The sequence below is a fragment of the Trematomus bernacchii genome, unplaced genomic scaffold (genome assembly GCF_902827165.1).
Source record: "Trematomus bernacchii unplaced genomic scaffold, fTreBer1.1, whole genome shotgun sequence".
Classification (NCBI taxonomy): domain Eukaryota; kingdom Metazoa; phylum Chordata; class Actinopteri; order Perciformes; family Nototheniidae; genus Trematomus; species Trematomus bernacchii.
The window spans coordinates 8,558,161-8,578,490 of NW_022987648.1; the positions used below are offsets into that span (position 1 = coordinate 8,558,161).

The window sequence follows — 20,330 nt, forward strand, 5'->3', positions numbered from 1 at the left end:
TGCTACTGAGCCTCGCATTTGCTTTCTACACGACTTGCCTTCAGTGCCCGGGGCCCCCAGGCACAATCTTTACTTATGCCTTCTCGCACTTATCAAAGCTGCAGCTTTATCAGCTCTGACAGAGACGTCTTTAGAGCTTCTGGTGGTGGCATTGAGCACCTGTGGCTCCTGACAAGAGACAGACGCTCTCGACCAAGATTCCTCTGCGTCCCTGATGCGCCTTCTTTCCTTTCCATCAGCAAGACCCGTATGTCATCTGAATGACATCTGGGACAGCATTCATGACATGGCCTTATGCCGGGGTCAGGTAGTAAGGGAGCTAAGAAAGGGAGTGTGTATTGAAACTGAAAATTGCTGTGCTTGTAAGTAAGTAAATAGATACAATTCTATTTGAGATTTTCATATGGAGATACCGTCACAGGTTAATCTATTGCATCACTCACTGAGGCCAAGCAACCTGAGTCTTTACAAAATATAAGAAAATCTGTGAAGAAACTACTGTTGAGTGAGTATTGGGAGTTGGTCGCATAATGATAACATAAATCAGTACCATTACCATTGTAGAAGAAGAAAATGCAATGAGAAGACATCATCTTAAGAGAACCAAACCTTAACACGAAAAAAAAAAAAAAAAACAGATGGAAAGAAATGTGAAATACGTGAAATATGGAATTGATGGTAAAACATATTGCAAAGACAACATGAAATGGAAAACAATCAGCTCTAACAAAGAGAGGAAATAATAAACTTGCTTGCCATGTTATTTGTGTGTTTTTGATTGAAGCAATCCTATTTTCTCCTCATGAATGTTATTACTGTTATTTTATTTTATTATTGTAATTGACTTATGTGAGATGGGAATGACATCTTCCTAACACTGCTGTGTCCTTATTTGTGTCTCCTGCCTGTGTTAAATAAATAATAATTAAAAAACTAAATGAATGTATGCTACTTAAAGTACAGTCGATTTTTTTAATTGATGATTCAAATGATTTACCTGAGTGACGAAAACACATGTCCATGGCCTAAATACGGTATTCATACTTGGGTAAAAAAGAAGATAGATCAAGTAATTTCTTTAGAGTTTACTTCCCTAAGATATGTATTATGGTGAGCCACATCACTGCCCTTTTGAAACAAGATGTCGAGAAGTCAGGTCGCTTGTAACAAAGCATTAAACAAATTATCTTCTCTAACATTCGTCTATTGAAATCAGATAATGACACCTGTAATGGTGGGGAGAAGGTTCACAACGGTAGGATTGGACAACATGTGTTGAATCCATAAAGGTCAACCTGTTGTTTCCTGTGTCACTGTGTTGAAACAGGTATTTGTCAGATTATTAGCCTCATGCTGTGGGACTGACCTTCTTACATGTGGGAAACCGGGGCAACCAACACCCTAATGATGGTTCAGTGTGGAAGAAAAGCAGTAGTGTGGTAGATGTGTCTGAGATAAGATAATGATCTCCGACCGAGTTGGGCCAATTATATGAATCAATTATTTCAAACTTGGTTTCCCGGAGAGATTGGTTTTGATGTAGTGCCAACTGAAAAAGAGTTGCAGACAAATGCTACATTCCACAGGCCAAGCAAAGTTTTATTGTCCTTTAGAAAAAGGTGAGCCAAACCATTCCAACCATACCCAAGACACTCAGAAGCAGTCGATGTCGAAGAAGGTGAATGTAAAAAGAAACCAACAAAACCTACAATAGATCCCTGAGGAGCGCCGTCAGAGTGACACATCTGTGGCACTGTGTTGTTTTCCACTGACCTCCTGGACAGGGGGTCAGTCAAACGCTGTCGGGATAAGTGACAAACTCTTCTCCCATGATGCCTTGCTCTGTTTACGAACATTGGTCAAGTCCAAACACAATGGAAGGAAAGACAAAGAGATGACAAAAACATTGCAGGGTGAGCTATTTGGACAAGCGAGGGATAGACAGAGAGAGTAATGGAAAAGAAGGGGGAGTTACTGTGACAACGGGAAGATGGAGAGAGATAGAGTGTGACTGGGAGGTGGCTGGCTTGTGCTTCTGCTCTTTAACCGCTTGGCAGTCTTCTCTTGATTAGGGCCTAGCCCGCAGGTCCCTGCGGAGTCTCACCAGCAGAGTCACATGAGACAAGCTCCTCTGTAATAGTGTCTGACAGGGCAGCAGAGCCACAGTGGAGCTGACACAGATGCTCCGTTTTTCAGGAGAGACGCCCGGCACAATTCCCGGATAAGGCAACATACAGTACCCAAATGTAGTAGAAATGAATTGAGTCATTGATAAATGTATTAAGTATACAGTATGCCTTGGTGATGGAGTTGAGGTGAAAAGAGCCAGCCTCTCTTGGGCAAATTCCGACTCATTACGGTGTTTTAATCAAATTCTAATTAAGAAAAAAAAATCTAATAACGGGATCAAAACCTAATCCAATAATGTACCGTGCATTAATACAGATGCCCTGAGATGCTTAACAAATTATGCATTTTAAAACTAATAAGTTAGGAAACACCAAAGAGAGTGCAATAATTGAGGAAATGCAACATCATGTAAAAACAGAAAACATAACAAAATAACAAACTAAAAGATTAAAAGTCCAGAAACACTACATTTGAGATAAAAAGGGTACCCTCCTGTGTTTTATATGTCAGCAAGATACTTTTTTTTGTCTCAATGGTGCTACAGGAAATGTTTAAAACGTATAGTTTATGGGTTGTTTAGTGTTATAAAACATATAAAGAGATAGGTAAACGTAACTCAATTAATCAGTTGATTGACAGAAACCTTAGTATTACTTTTTCATAATCAATATATTTGCTTTTTCAGAAAGTCCCTTTTTCAGAAAACATTACAGACATCTGCTGGTTTCAACATTGTACATTTAAGGACTGATTCATTATGTTTTACATAACTATAACATTAAGATTTAAGATTTAGTTTTGTACTGTCATTCAGACAAAGTAGTTAAACATTTTCTGACTTTTCATTGCAAAAATAATTAATTCATACATTTATTAATAAAAAGGTGGTGTAAAATCGTGTTTGTTGCAGCTATGCAAAAATATAACAATCAAGCCCTGGGTAGTGAAAGTGGTGCCATCAGTGGCACACAGAACCACAAAGGAGAGAGCGACCTCTAAAGAGAAAAATGAGCGCCATGCACTTTAGGACAAATTAATATCACTTAATCTTCCCCAATACTGTGTTTGCAGCAGCACATTGCTTTAACTGTGGAGAACTCCAGTTCAATGTTATTGCACCTCGGGGTCCACACACATTTATACAAATCATACATGCCGTTTCCTAAATTATTAATAAAGACATCCCTGTCAGAGAGAAAATGTATGGTAAACTAAATTGTACATAATGGCAAACAAACTAAATATTGTCAACAGCTCACTCCATGAAACACACCAGCGTGTGTCAAACGCTCAATTCCTTCATTATCACCTGCTTTGTTAGAGCTGCATGCTTTCAGATATTCAGCCCAAGTAAATGGGGTTCAGAAACTTGCCTCCTGGGCTAACTCATCTTGCTCACTGTAATTGGTATATTTTCCATGCAAACACAGGAGGAGGTGTTTTCTCACCACAGAGAACTCTGACAGTAGAAACGCGAAAACCTGAGCAATTAATTGACCTTAATTACGAAAAAAGCAAACACACTTTCTCACAGTTGGTGTTTGGCCCTGTGGATCATTTTGGTTTTCTATGCTGTGGTGTTGAGATATCCAACTCTGGAGCCATTCTAATATAACTGAAGAAAAAAAATCGGAATTCACCTTTCTTTCCCAAAAGAAATTACACTTTCAAACTCAGTAACCTTTACAAGAACTATTGAGGATAATCAAAAGTGCTCCACTTTCTGTATAAAGTCATTTCAATCATCTTAAAGCAGAACAAAATGCTTAGAACTACACAATTTCAATCACCACAATTATAATGCAGTTACAGCAGAAATCTCCGATGGATATTTTAAAACCTCAGCAGATAAAACCAAATCCATCTGCATGGACGGAAGCCACTAGGAGTAGATTGTAAAATATGTATTTTGTAATTTGGATGAACTGAAAATCGAACGCTTTTAAAACTCTTACAAGCACAGAGAATCTCGCTTAAGGACCACAGGCAGTGCAGAAGACATTGGGAAAAGACAGGGAAGGGAGGGATGGCTGGCAATGTGGAAACTGTATGATATGCAAGGTTGAATGCGTTGGGACAAAGAGGATTAGGCTATGTTAAATACTGATAAATAAATCCAGTGTTTATCATTTGTAAAAGAGGACAAAATTAATATGCTTAGCAAAGAAAACAGGGCATTGAATCGACTTTATTAACAGCCAACACCATTATCAAATATTTTGAAGTTATCTTTCTAAAAATGTCTTTGTTAGCGTTTGCAGCATTGTAAAAAACCTCAATAACCTAATGAAAGAAGACAAGTTGTATATAAATGCAAATACCTCCAAAATGAGCACTAATCGTTTTGTTGTTATTAGCAACACCAAAAACCCTAGGAAACGTGAGTTACATGTAACAGTACAATTTTAATGCTACAGTTATGAGAGTAGCTTATTTTTTATCTAATATTATGTTACTTTCTTGCCTTAAAACTGCTTCAAAATCATTTTCATGTTTTTTGTTCTCGCTATGATTTCTTTTAGAAGCTTTGCCTCATCTCTCTGTGATTTACAGAGTTTCATGATGAACAGAAAGCTTAACCTGTTGCTAAATTGAGGCTAACTGCTGCTAACAGTAGCTGCCGTTAGCAAGGTAGCTGTAAGCTCAGTTAGTGATGCTGCCACGACTTAGAACTCACAATAAAGCACTGGAGCTTTGGACTGCTGGACGAAGGATGTTTTCAGTCCTACGGCAGGGGGATTGCGCCATTGTTGTGCTAAAACAGTAGCTAGTCGTGTGGGCAACAGACCTGGTTAGTGATATAAGCTAACTAGCTGTGTCTTGTGTTGTTGCACTTGAATTCAGTTTGGCTGTGTTAGCGAATTTGTCCACTTGCCAGCATTTGATCATTAATGGAATCATTACAAATGCACATCTAACATTACAGCTGTATCTACCACAGCAGTGTGAAACTGAATTGCACACTTTTGGGGCACTCAATCAAAAAAAAACTGATTTACTGTGGAAAAAATAATTGTTTTTAGGCTTGTGGATGCTGGAGATAAACTTGCTTTTACATGAAGAAATATCAAAGGTATCAAACTACCATTGGGTCAATGTGGCCATTAAACAAATCAACAGTAAACAAACTGCTACAAAAGCTGTTCAAAAAGTACATATTTTCAAAAAGTCGGGCTTATCCAATTGCCTCTAGCCTTTAGCTGTGGCTTCAAAATAAAGTGAAGGTCCTTCTTCAGCGATCTCATTGCAGTAACTGATTTTGTCTAGCCCTGAGATGAGGTTGGCATTTTACATTCTGTCTCGTTCGTCACAGATAAATGCTTATCATCATCTTTGGCAGGGTTGCTGTTACAGCTTCCAAGTGCAGCCGCTTATATGGGCCTGCATCAGTAAAATAAATTCACCATTACTCAAAATCTCAGTCCCTGTCCGTTCACATGGCCTTGGATAAAAGGATGGTAAATGAATGCAAATATATGGAATGGGGTCTGCATCAGACGCTGGTGTCAGTACCACCTGGACCTCGGTGTATGTGTGTGTAACTGTGTAACCCTATCATTATTTTACATTTTATCATATAAGCCTATTTGTGTGGAGGTGGTGTGTAAAAGGAGAGTAAGATGGGGTAAGATGGAGGGAGAGGGCGGTTTAGCACTTTAAGGAGCTGAGCATTTGTGGCCTGTGCGTGTTTTCTGAAAGGTGCACTCCAAAGCATTTTCACAAGTCCTTGTTTAGTGCGATGTGAAGGACGCACTGCCCTTCCACACCCTCCCATCAACATCATGAACCCACATTAGCGCTCATTCCTCTTTGAAGCGCTGCGAGCTTCAGCAGGCCAGCAATCACAACCCAAACATTAGGACGGCTTCCGGCAGTGAAAGGCGGGAGAGCAATTTGAGGTCAGGCATTACAGCGAATAGTAGCCACATCAAATAATCAGCAGGGAGCATATTGAAGACCAAATGTGCTGCCAGCATTACCCAAAGTTCTTTTATATGAAGTCAATAACCATGTAATGCTGACTGGATGTACTTTAAGATGTCGGATGCTCATTATGATGTCAGAGGTTACTATCTCCAAATGACTATACGCCATTAATGTGTGAACTAATGTGACATAAGCTGATATGTTCCCAGTCTGTGAAGCTGTGAAGTACATTTATTCATCTTCCCACGTCCAGTGCACCAAACACGTCTACATATGCACACTACAACCTGATCAATGCTAAGGGTGTAAGTCACTAGTTGAATGCAGATATGGCAACTAGGGCTGAACGATTAATCGATTTTAAATCGAAATCGCGATTTGAAATAATGCGATTATCAAATCGCAAAGCCTGCGATTTAAAAAAAAAAAAATCTTCTTGTGTGTCAGTAATCCACACCAATCAGAAGTGCTGTGCTCCACATGTACCAGCCATTGTTAACCAATCAGAAGTGGCCCATGATAGAAGGTGATAGACAGATTGATCCAATCACCTGCCAAGTATTTTGTGCCTGCTCTTTTCCAAATGGCTTCCAATGGAGCGTTCCTAGATGGTTTGGTGAAACAAAGCATCTGAGTCAGGTTAGTAATGCTCCGTCACAGGTTATACATCTATTACAGGGTGAATCTTAAACTGAAGCTTGCCTTTAAAGCAACCCAACGGAAGTTTCATGTAAGTTTAGTTCTTTCACTCGTAGCTCGGGCTGCGGGGGTGCTAGAGACGGGAGCACGTTGATGCGACCTTCCTAGCCGGAGATATGGCCGCATTTTACAATAAACCTCCGTTGGGTCGCTTAAAAACAAATATCGCAAATCGAATCGCAATTGCAATATTTGTCAGAAAAATCGCAATTAGATTTTTTCCCAAAATCGTGCAGCCCTAATGGCAACATATCGATTCTTTAGGCATAGGATGATGTCACAATGTCTGCCACAATACAACTTCGATTCATTTCATTTCAGTGGTCTGTGATCAATGTGAGACCATATAGCATGCCCATTTCACACCATCAGTTACATTTATATCAACTCACAAAAAGCATTTAAATACGATTTTACAATTTTAGGACCTGGCTCTGTAGGAACCATTGGAATCAAATGATGAAAAACGTGCCATGGAAACTTCAAAATAAAGGCATTTATTAAAGATGATATGCATCGATGTGGTTGCTCTTTATAGATGATATTGGATTGTTGACGTTTACATCAATCCAGATTGATGGATTGTTACAGCTTTGATCAAAACTGGATTTTAAAAACACAGATATCGATATTTGGGAATGAAAGAAATCTGATGTAGTATTTGTAATTTTAGAATTGATTGGACGAAAGTAATTTTGTTTTAACATAAACACATAATATACTTTTTTTGTGACTATGATACGTACTGATGGGACATTTAAAAATCTAAAATAGAACCTCACAATGTTCTCTGGTGGACAATTCAAGGAATGGGGAAACTGTTTCAAAGTGACTCTAAACCTAGTTTGGTATATCTGTACTGCAATGTGTTGTAACTCATTGGCTGACATACAAACGGATACTTATATATTTCCGCAATCAGCTTTTATTTGGGATTATATAACCATAGACATTACTTTTTTGGCAGGAAATGAAATGACAGAAATTGAACACCAGATTTAGCTGTTAAATCCAGTGAGATTAGTTGTATCCGGGAGCTAACATCCCTGACATTTTTGAAAAAGCAGGCTTAGAGAAAAAGGTACAACAAATCTAAATGACAAAATGGGACGACAAAGTTAAATTGAGGCAACTAAAATGATTTGGTTTTAAAGGTAGGGTAGGTAAGTTTGAGAAACCGGCTCGAGATACACTTTTTGTTATATTCCCTGAAATGCTCTTAACATCCCGATAGCAATGAATATTTTAAGTGCTTTGACAAAAAATCCATAAAAAAATGTCATCTGTGGAAGCAGTAATACTGTAAAAAGCACGACCAATCATTTTAGCCGGCCTGGCTAAAATAACTGGATGGCCTACCTGCCTGTCAGCCTTCCATCTGTGCACAAACTTATCTCGTGCCCTCATTGGTCATGTGCGCGTTCGTGTGTGTTGGAGGAGGGGCTCTATAAGGAAGTGGCAGATCTTTTCCGGTTGTGTATTTTCAAATTCTAGCGATCTCGAGCCGGTTTCTCAAACTTACCTACCCCACCTTTAAAGTCAGGTGGAGATCATGGTAATGGTTTTCTTTTATGGCAGAACAACATTATCCATTAAAACATTTTCATGTCTGCATGTGTTAAATGTTCCAATATAACCAATAATACTGCAAGTGTTTAATTTATATGTGCTCCGGCAATATCTGTGAATGAAACAAATAATACATTTCTGTGAATGCAATGTCAATAATGGATGTTTTACTACACTATTCATAGCACTTTTGAATAAAATCATCAGAGCATTTCTGTTTAAAGAATAGCCCGAAGGAAAAGACATCAGGAAATTCTACGACTTAACATTGATTTTATTGCCTTTTTCATTTAAATGTAACTACCCTATAAACACTATCCTGCACCCATACCACTATGGTGGATATTTTCTTTAATGCAGTTTGAAAATCTTTCTTGAAGCGTGCAGTCACAATCACTATTGCCTTTTGCTTTTAATGGATCACCTGTTAATTATTTGTAGTGCTTTTACTCACAGAAATGTGGAAATGCTCACAGACACAATCATTCATGTGCACTTGAATGAACATTTATATGTCATTTAGCCCAAATGACAATCATCACCATCATTCAATACAGTGTAATGAACTGAACTACCCCAAAAGATCCCAACTAACAAGCTCGATGTCCTCTACGACGACATTTTAAGCATCCTCCCTACAAGCCCAAAGCCAGAAACAGGGCCTGGGAAATCAAACAACACCACCATGAGCCAGTGAATCACTGCATACAATTGGGAGTATTTGTCTTGTTTATTCTGCAAAAACATTCAAAACAACACAGCACCATTCTTGGGTTGAACCCAAAGATATCCTACCGGGCTGCAGGCTATGTCTCTGGCGCCACAATTCTGTGCCCTGACTGTGAACCAAAACTCATGCAGACATTATTAAGCCGTATTATATCAGGACAACTCAGGTCGTGCGAGGTTACTCCTGCCAACCACAGAAAAATAATTTGCAGCAAACTTCCATGTACGCGTTTCATTGACACATTTAGTAAATCTTTCCTATTTAGAAAACTGGAAGTACTTTTGGCCTGTTGTCAGCAGCACTGAGCTGTAAGTAATCCTGACTTACATCACCCATCACATTACATCTGCTGTGTTCACATATGTCTCCCATTCATCTGCAAAATCTTCCGCAGGAGAATCCTTAAAATCTTGGACGTCTGCACTAGTATTCCACTAACAATCTGCTGCATCTCATTTGTACACATCCTGCTGTGTCTATTCCAGAACTACACACTGAGATGTCCAACTCCCTGCCCTTTACGACTTGAACGCCTTTCAAACAAATGTCAACATCAAGACTCTTTTCCGCCAATTGAACTTAAGCACAAAAGATGTGCTGGCACATGTTTTTATTGGATGCATCGAGTGTGTTTTCTGCCAATAATCTTTTTTCTCGTTTTGATGAATTTTTCTATAGTTGGCCCTTTTCACTAACTGTTGGCAGATTGTCATTAATTCACAAGATTTAATGCACAATGTTCAAAAACGTATGGTTAACTACTGCCATAGATGTTTTTCTTTAGATTTCAACTTTCTTATTTACTTCATAGTTGAAAAGAATACTAAGTTGGAAAATGATGATATAAAAAAGATGGACAATATTAAATATTTACAGTTTTTATTCAAATCCTATTCCAGAGCTTGCATGTATGGATTATTTTGCTCCTCATTGGTTAATGGGTAAATTCCACCACTACTTTCTGTCTTTCACATGTCATATACTCAAGTATTTTTGAGAAATGACTGCCCAATAAACTTTTAAAGATACACATTTGCACACTTTTTATTGGATACATTTGTCAAGGCAACAGCTTAATGTTATGCAATTAACTTGTCAAAAATGTTAGCATACCAGAAAACTCTATGTTGGTAGGCCTGTCACGATAGACAATTTTGTTGATTGACATCGTCCCAGAAATAAATGCAAAGAACGTTGTAAAATGTATAATTTGATAATGATAACATAAGAAAATATAATGCAAATTCACCTTTTCAAAGATCAGTGAAATCTAGACATTGGAATTGGGATGCAAAAAAAAAGGAAAACAAATCTTAAATAAACAAATCATAGAAAATGGCTCTGTTGACATTATTATGGATGTCTTCCCAATGCCCAAGACGCCAAGGAAAAACCTTGTTGGAAAAATATTGGTGACAATTATATGTAAACAAACACATGGCTAATATAGAGGCAAGTGAACATTATTGAGGTAATGTCTATATATTGTACAATAAGTCGATAACGTAATCGCAACAGGACAATCTGTTGGCAATGGAAAACATTTCTGTATCTTGTATCTAACCTGCATTCATATAGAACTCTAAGCAACATTTTCTGTAACAAAACTGTACAAAACATAGCAGAAAATCAGAGCTGCATACTGTACAGTGTTGTAATGAAACACTTTCAGTGCCTCCCAAACCACAGGAATATATTACAAAGCACCATTAAAGAAAGGAATGAGATATGCCATTTAGCCTTTGGTGGGCAGTTCTAGTTGAAGTGCTTCAGTGCCATGAGCACACATATTTTTAGAACGGACGACTCTTTTGGGAATCAGCACTGTGACCTGACATTAACAAAACCAAACTGGCAACAATAGCTATCCCCAGCAGCTATTGTGAGATGAATGACAAAGGACTGTTAGTGATTAGTCAAGCTACGGCGTTCGTAGAAAAAACTCATGTTCAGGTACGAGAGAGTGCGTTGCTCTGTAGCTATTTGACTCCGCTTAGTGAGTGAAAGTCTTGGCTCTTTCAAGGGCCAGTGTGAGACGAATCTAATGCATCTTGGCAATGAATAGTGTCCATTGATCCCACCACATCAAACTCACTTCCTCCTCACAGAACTCCTTGCATGTCTCTTCCTTCGAGTTTTTTTTCTGTGTGAGAGTTTGCACGCACACATCTATATATTCTGCTAGAATAAAGAAAATCCATCCAAGATGAGAATGTATACAACTTTCATGTCCCTGCTAACAGTGCTCAATGAACTGCCGCTATGAGACGAATCTTGGACCCGTTTATTTGACACTGATTGAGAGTGACTGATTATTCCGGTACAAAGCAACAGTTGCTAGGCTAGGAATGTCATATTTACGTTGACTGATGAAACAAAGGTATCCGGTAAAACCTCCCCCACAAACAAACAGAAGATGCATGGATGAGTTGACCTCAGACCTGCGGTATTAAGCAAGAAATTGTGGTCTGACCTGCTCTTTTCTAAAGGCATAGAGAGCTGCTCGGTGAACAGCGACAGCACTATCAGTGTGAGATCTCCTGAAGAGGAATGGAGCTGTAATGTCATTTATCTGCAAGGCCTCTGTTAACGTTGGCTCCCAGGGAAGTACGAAATTGAGATAAAAGCTGGTGACCAATCGAGTGTCAGCCTGCCGAGTGCCTGGCTGTGCTGATGACGCTCTGATAAAAGCGACGGATGAGAACACATGCTACGTCTTTAGATCTCTGCGGCTTCATTTATGTAGGGCTCTGCATAGCGTATTAGTCTGGCAAACGTTACACTAAAATCAATACTCGGCTGACTGGTTTGCTCCTTTTTTATTATCGGTGTGGTCGTAAAGTTAAGTATGAGTCATAATCAAGAAGGGTATAATTTCCCAGATTTATGCCATTAACGAGGGTCTTTCAGTTTTAGCCTTATCGGGGGAAGACTTGTTTATGAATGTGGAGAGTGAACAGTGGTCCAACATAGTCTAATGAAATTTCACAAGGAGCTGTAAACCACCACCCCTTGGGACTAATATTGTCCAATCAAGACAATGGACTTCGATCTATGTTAATTGTATTTATACATGTAACCTTTCATCTCAACCTTTTTCAAGTAAGTATATTTTAATGTAAGCTTTTTTTGCTCTTAAAGAGCACTTTCTGTGAATATCACTATGTGAACACTTGACAATAGAAACCTGTTAAGTTTCAAGTAGATACAGCAACATAATACAATACAAGTATTAAACTGATCTAAGCTCCTCTGTTTCATGCATTTACTCAGTTGTTGATGTACTATGCAAGCATACACTAACCTTTGCTATATATTGGGTTCTAATCAAACATTTCTAGACTAAAAGAAAGATGATTTATCTATTTGGCAAAATCTTGGACGAGTAATGTGGCAACCCACAACACTTGATTAATCGTTGACTAAACCAGATGTTATCGGTTATGGCTAATAACCTATTAAACCTAACTTTGGCTCGATGGATTGGTTAAAAAATGCTGTATTCCCCTCACTTGTTATTATTTTCCACGCACTAAAATGAAGTAGCCACTGTTACGCCATCCAATGTTTTGTGAAAGACTATTTTGAAATCTGGAATTTGGCATTTTGGCCAACGCCATCTTGTTTTTTATGAACCAGAAGAGACATGAGAGGGTGGACGCGACAAATGAACACCGAACAACATTTTTTTGCCAACATAAATATTACAGTTTGCCTTCATGAATGAATAACCTGCTTTAAAAAGGTAAAAGTTATCAGACTAAAACATCTAACTCCCCAACTGGATGTTAGCCATGCCCTAAATCATACCCATTTGATTGTCTCTTTTTACTAAATAGGACTTTAATCAACAAAATAAACATCATGCTTTACTGAGGAAGATTTGAACAGGAAAATGTTCAAATCAAATCAAATCAAATCAGGTTTTATTTATATAGCACATTTAAAAGCGATTTTTGGTCGAGCCAAAGTGCTGTACATGTAATAAAAAACACATTACTACAAATCACAATAAACGACAATAAATTACAACAGATATATCTTAAAAACAAAATAAAAATAAAACACACGGAAAAGTCAGGAGTCGTGCTCCGCTCTAACTAGAAAGCCAGAGAGAAGAAGTGTGTTTTTAGTGTAGATTTAAAAACCCCTAGGGTCTGGGCCGACCTCACATGGAGGGGCAGAGTGTTCCAGAGCCTAGGGCCAGCTGCTGCGAAGGCTCGGTGCCCTCTGGTTTTGAGCCTGGTCTTGGGCACTATCAGCAGCAGCTGGTCAGCAGACCTTAAAGCTCTGGCTGGGGTGTAGCGCTGGAGGAGTTCAGCTATATAGGCCGGAGCCAGCCCATTTAGTGCTTTAAAAACAAATAAAAGGATTTTAAAATCAATTCTGAACCGAACTGGAAGCCAGTGTAGTGAGGCCAGAATAGGGGTGATGTGGTCACGCTTTTTGTGGCCAGTCAGCAAACGTGCAGCAGCGTTTTGGACTAGCTGTAAGCGTTTGATTGAGGCCTGGTCCATACCCACATACAGAGCGTTACAATAGTCCAGTCTCGAGGTTACAAAGGCGTTAATAACCCTTTCTAAGTCATTAAAAGATAAATACGACTTGGTTTTGGCCAATAGTCTTATTTTAAAAAAGCAGGATTTGACTACGGTGCTGACCTGCTTGTCAAATTTAAAAGTGCTAGTGAAGGTCACTCCAAGGATCATGACCGAGGGGAGTATATATTTTTTTGATAGAGCCCAGAATATCAACCGGAGAGGCTGGAAAAAAATGAGGAGGAAAATGTTGAATAAATCAAGTGGGAAGTAGGGTTATTTTCTCATGGACAGAATACAAATGGATTATCTACCCCAACCCTGCGTTGGCCAAAAGCTGTTAATGTTGATCTCCAGACAGTGGAGTAATACTACTCAAAGAATATGCCAGTCATAAACAGGGCTTTTTTAACAAACAATAACAGCTATTAATGAAATATCCGTGTAAGTAAGACTTTGTTACTACAGTGTTTTTTAAGCTAGTTAGTAATGCTAACGATTGCATCTTGGGTAAGTATATAAGACCCCGTTTAATCCATTCTTAACACTTTTTTTGTGCTTTTGCTTTAGAGTTGTTTAAAAAAAAGACATACATTTCTCAACTAAATGCAGAGTATTGTTCCTTCTACAGCTCAATGCACACTGCTTCCACATGTAAGGACATCCAAAGCTTGACAGCCCGTAAGCATTTACAGCTAAATCTATAATAAGACAATCTGTGTTCCTACGGTTTAATGTTATGAAATGTATTCTCATAAATTATGCGGTAAGCAGAAGGACAGCATTACGTCTAAACTGAGGCCGTTTTGCATTTCTATAGGTTGTTTAATGAACTGCCCATTAACACCAAACACACCTCAAAAGGAAAATAGAACAGTGAAACAAAAGTATAAAAAGATCTTACCTTGAAGTCGCAAATGCATGTCACCATGTTCCCAATTCTTAGACATTCCCCATCGAACTTGCATGTGTTGGTGTCGCACAAGAACAGGTCTGTGTCGCGGTCATCAAAACCTGGAGGACCAAAGCCAACAAGAGACATCAGTGACTAAGTGTTTCTGTGTTCAGGCCTCAAGCAACTGTAACCTCGGCCCATCCAGGGTCGTCCATAATGAGTGTCCACCATTAGTCATGGCTCCCAAAGCACCATGCACTCTTTGATCACTTACTGTGCACTTTAAAAAGACAATGCTAGTACACATGCTTGTCCTTAGCTGCCAAAATGATGAAAGACGGTTACAAAAAATACCTGTCTCTGGAGGGATGAACAAAAGTTATTCCTTCATTTGGTGTTTGGATGATGCTGGTGGACAGCACTGATTAAATATATCGGCCCACAATGTCACATAGGCGGTAGCATCTGATTCTCTACTCGTTTATTTAGGTTTGTCCTGTGATATTTGTTTGTGTACAACAAGGTTGACTCTTGGGCGTTGTCCTGGAGAGGCAAACCTGGGATATGATCCGATTCAGGCTGCGTTAGGGATCTCAAATGACTCCAACAAAGCATCCTGAATCAAATCAAAGAGTCACATGGGCATGAGACTAGACTGAGCCCGGGGCTATTAGTCTACCTGAACTGATTGCTTACAAAAGACAACCTTATGTACATGCAGTCTTTTGCATTTCAAAAGTACATCTAAATTTGATCGAATTCCAGCTGAAATAGAGTCGGACATGTTTATTGTTGGAGCATTAGGATTTATCCTTGGGGGGAATATTTGGCCAGCAGTATGATCTAATTAATTTTCAAGGTAAAAGACGCAAAGGCTTTATTCCAAGTTTGTTTTTTTCTCTGAATATCAGATTGTTTAAACTATTTTTGGAGGGCTTAGTCTAGAAGTCATTATTATGCATTATGCATCTATACAATCTGCTACATCAGCTTTAAAATACACTAGAGCCTGACTGATACCAGCAGTTATGCAAATAAAAATGACATTGCACTCAGGAATGATATGCTGCTTTGCTGTTTGGAGTTAACCCTTATTTTTTCTTATGTTGAGCATCTTTGTTTAGCATCTATAATAATTGATTTGCAATTAAGTTTAGCATCGCATTTAAGTATCATTGCCAACTCTCTCAAAAATGAATTTTACTGTTGGCCTTGAATGTTTATCGGCCAATTTGTAGTTTCATGACGTCATTTAACTGTCACTTTAGATACACATGTGTTTCTTCCAAAGCATGACGTCTTATTTGTATCTACATTTTATGAAACGTCAACCACCGCAGTAAATCAAGTGCATCAGGGACACTTCAGCTCCGAAATAACATATCATATATATGTCTTACTATTTTGTGTCTCACTCACCTGAATTAAAGAGAAATACATATGTAGCCAGAGATTTCCAACTCTACAGCAAAACAACAAAGAGAACTGTGGAAACTGATACAATGATAACAATGCAACACCTTATATATTACTGTTCCAGCTGATTAGGAGAGTTTAACTTCAAATGTGGCTTTGCAGCAGCAGCGTTTGGGCTTGGTAGTTTTAAACATTTAAAACCGTTTAATTAAGCATTAAATATGACAAATATTGTATTTCAAGAAGAGCCTGCAGTCCAGAATGTGTGGTGTAATTTGAATTTCAAGCAGAGGGTGAACAAAGATACTTATCTTTGATGTTCAAAGATGAACAATGTGCGGTTTGTGCCTTTATTTGTCTCAGTTCATGCTTGTAGCCTGACTGAAAATTGTTGCATGCAAGCTATTTTACCTTTTTGACTGAGATCAAGCAAATACTAATTGATGTTCCAACATCTCTTAGAAGAAATATATTTGAATGTCAGGTAATTTACCAGGCTGCAACTCGAGTATGAACAAACAACTTCTAATTGAGTGTTAAATTGATCTCATACAGATACACTCTTTTGTGATTATGTTTTTAAAGTAGGGATGGGTATCAATAACCGGTAATAAATTGGTACCGGTACCTGATTGGTCAGCCCTATGATACCGATAAGCTGCTGGACATCATGGCTGCTATCTGTATGTATGTTACGCTACGTTGCGGTTGGTGGGAAACACTCATGTGATAAAGGCGTTCGAACCATTTAAAATACTGAGCCTCATGTTTTAATGCTTTGATTCATTCTGAAATACCACAATAATAGCTGACAGGGTTAGATAAAAAAACACATGAGACATCCAAAATCTTAGTTTATAAGTTATTTTGTTATCTTTTCTTTTTGTTCTTCTCAAAGACTTTAACAATACAGTTATTTATGTAAATAAATATATATTGAATCTTTCACATATTTTCATGCAACATCACGTTATTATTTGCACAAAATGATGGAGGTATGAGTAGAGTATCAATAAGCAGTGATGGTATCGATAAACTCCCAATGATACCTATCCCTATTCTACAGGGAGCAAAAATGTCATGTTCAGCTTTAAAAGCTCTCTTGGAGAAGGTATGGTGTCACTGTCAGGCTCAAGGACACCTCCGCACCATGTCCTCTTACTCTCACAACCCACTATCACAGCATGTAGCTCTACTGTATGTTTTAGTCATACTTGGGTAAGGTTCAACCATCCTTCAAATAGTTGTATTCAAAAGACAGCCACCACACAATCAGTTGGCACAACAGAATGAAATAACACAAAAAGACATTCACAGTTGGACTGCACAAGTGATTCAACTCCATCAAAAGGAGCACTTTGAAATCACCCTTTTATATTTTTGTTCCAGATCCTATCGTACTTCAAGTTTAATGGTACTACATCCCTATTGCCCTGGTAAAAAACCGACGGATTCAATCACCAAAAACCAGAAGAGAAACTCGACATCATCACGCTAGTCTTATTATATTGGAGACATAGACTCTGCACCTTCTGTAACCCGACTCTAATAATCAATGCCCCTTTTCCACTTCTAAAAACCCTCCTTGGCATGGAACAACCCATTAGGCAATAATACCCCATGGAAAAGAGGCCCAGTGTTAAAACGAACCTGCCATTTGCCAGGGTCCTGAATGGCCATAAAGTGCAAGCTCTCCGTGCAAATATACAATCATTGAGCCAAGAACAGGGATATGAGAGGTCTTGACGCTTGGAGTGCATGGATGGAACAAAGCCCTTAGCCCAAAGAGGGCCATACCAGGCAATCTGGATAGCCCACAGAAAATTGGCACCCAGGCAACTGGCAGTGTAATACCCACTGGAGAGAGGCATTGTTATAATGACGATCATACCGCTGGCTAGGTGTATATAAATGGTTGGAACATTTCAGATCCTTTTTCTCACAAGCTTTGTAAGATGGGTTTGTTTTTGGTGGAATCACTCCAAGCTACTAATTTCATAGTTTGATATTTTAGTTTTTTTTTTTGGACAGCAGGCAATTGTTTTTATATGAAAGGAAAAAGAGAGAACGTGACTCTTGAACATTCCGTTAATCCGTCTTCCTTACCAATAAACAGATGTGCAGTTTGGATATCTTCAGCAGACATGAGCAAGAAGAACACATGTATCACTTGTAAACAACAACTTAGGTATTCATTGCAGCTGGTTATATGAGCAACAGAGCAATCAAGACTGATAGATGAAATAAAAAGGACACTTTGTCGACACTAGAATGACAAAAGAGTGTTCCGCGAAATGTTTACAAGGACACATCAGCTTTTGTTAGGGATGTCAAGCCTCTGAGTGAAACAAGTATAACACATAATAGAATGAATGTCCCAGATGATCACCTCTCAGAAAAATCTGGGCCAACAGGGTTTTCGGTTCCAAAGAAAATAAACCACCAATCTCAATTATTTATATGACATTGATTGCTTTAAAGCGCCTGAAAATATAGATTTACAGAACTGTTACAACCTGGGAGGCAATTTCTCATACTTGTCAGCTAAGTTCTTGGGAACGCAATATTCTTAAAAAAATGTTGTTAGTGTCACAGTTATAAATGACACACAATCACCCACACATGCAAGTGCTACAATCCCTTTACAGAGAGGTAGAAACTGTTTAAAATTCAGCAATCGGACTGCATCATTTCAGAGAACATCAACATCACTAGAGCAAGATTTGTTGTGAAAAAGCTTTCTTTACGCCACTAAAAAAGGAGCATAAGTCATTGCTAAAATAAGGGGAGATTCACTGCAGAGAAATGTCTATAAGAAACAGCTCAAAGTGTAGCTTAAATCTAAACATGATGAGTGAATTTTAAGCCGTTAGCTCCTTCACATTTACTCTGCTTCTTGGGTTTTCTAAACACAAATGGTTTTCCTTGTTGAGCAGGTAAAGAAACGGTTGCCGACAGCTCTGCACACCCATGGAGTTTTCAGAGAGGAGTGTAGCATCCACATCTACACCATTTAACGAAGTAAAGCATTTACTGTTATTGTCTCCAACACCTCAGATCCATTTCTGAGCTAAATCTCAGTTCTGACATCTACAGGGAGCCTGTCCAAAAAACTGCAGAAATAATAACGTGCCAGTGTAGTAAAAGAAAAAATCTGAAAAGTGTCGGTAAGTATTGCAAAACACTTTCCTTCAAACACTTTGGCAAACAAAATCATGATTAAACTACATCCTCAAGATATGAATTATCTTTCAAAGGATGAACATTCCCAATGTGCAGAACTATGATCATCCCAAGATATAAATCATAACTGTCAGTATTTGGGAGCTACGTCTTTTTGATGGTTTCGGTATTGAATAAGTCTTGATAAGTCTTGATAAGTCAGTTCATCCGTCAAAGTTTTTGAATACCAAACCCTTTTTTGATACCAGGGGCTTTATTATTTCAGAAAGTGATTTGTTAAGAATATTTGTAAACAAATCTATCGCAGTACACTTTATTACATGTTTGTGAGGTAGTTTTCTAACTGTAAACAAAGCAACTAGACGTGGTGTCACATGTAAAGCTAGATCAAGTTATACAATATGAAATCTGACTCCTAATGCTAGTTTTCACGCTGATGAAGTAAGAAATATGTATCAAGATGGACTATATTTTACAAGCATTTTACCTGTGTTAAAAGGGACAAGATGAAGTTGTAGTGTGTCATGTTTTGACATTTTAACACACAACGTTGTAAAGTTTGCTACCACATTACAGGCAGTACCAGAACTTGTAGTGAAAATAGTAGTATTGTATAAGAAAACTATGAAATAGTCTACACTTTTGTTGTCTTATATTTTGTTAATGCGGGTACTGATTGAAAGTAAGTTGTGTCTCACCAAGGATAAATAAGGAAAACAGTTTAAAGTGTTTATTCCTTTGGGCTCCATGTTCAATGCCAGGTATAATTGTATCCTGATCTTCAGCATCGATGTGCCCATAATGCAGGCACACTAGAATTTCCTTTAACAGCTTGGTCTCAGTTTGCATACACACTTCATTATGACTAGGAAAATAACTTTTGATTTGTTAAGTAGTTCAAACTTTTAGAACATAATTATTTAAATTAATTAAGTGCTATTTCAGTGTTCTTATTTGTGGGCCAATTGGCAAAATGTGACGGACTTGGAAGATCTAAGTCCTCGGTATGGCCAATATGTCAAATTGGTTCGATGCCTGGCGCAGTTCTCAAGTTCTCTTTACACATCTATGGTCTCACACATTAAAAATACAATCTGACACCCTTTTATGGTGCATACAGCACAGTACGAGAAAGAGCTGCAAAGAGAGAGAAATGATGTGTTTCAGATAAAGCTCTGGGCGGAAAAGCTAGCACATTTTCGTAGGAAAATTGTGGACATTAGGGACTGGAATTTGCGCAGCT

At 38.3% G+C, this 20,330-nt stretch overlaps 1 protein-coding gene across 1 annotated transcript in view; it reads right to left on the reverse strand.

Annotated features, from left to right (window-relative positions):
- Positions 1–20,330, reverse strand: part of tmeff2a (transmembrane protein with EGF-like and two follistatin-like domains 2a) — a 125,465-nt gene that overhangs the window by 99,207 nt on the left and 5,928 nt on the right. The window contains 1 exon segment of the mRNA XM_034134658.1: positions 14,498–14,607. Coding sequence (XP_033990549.1) covers positions 14,498–14,607 — 110 coding nt within the window.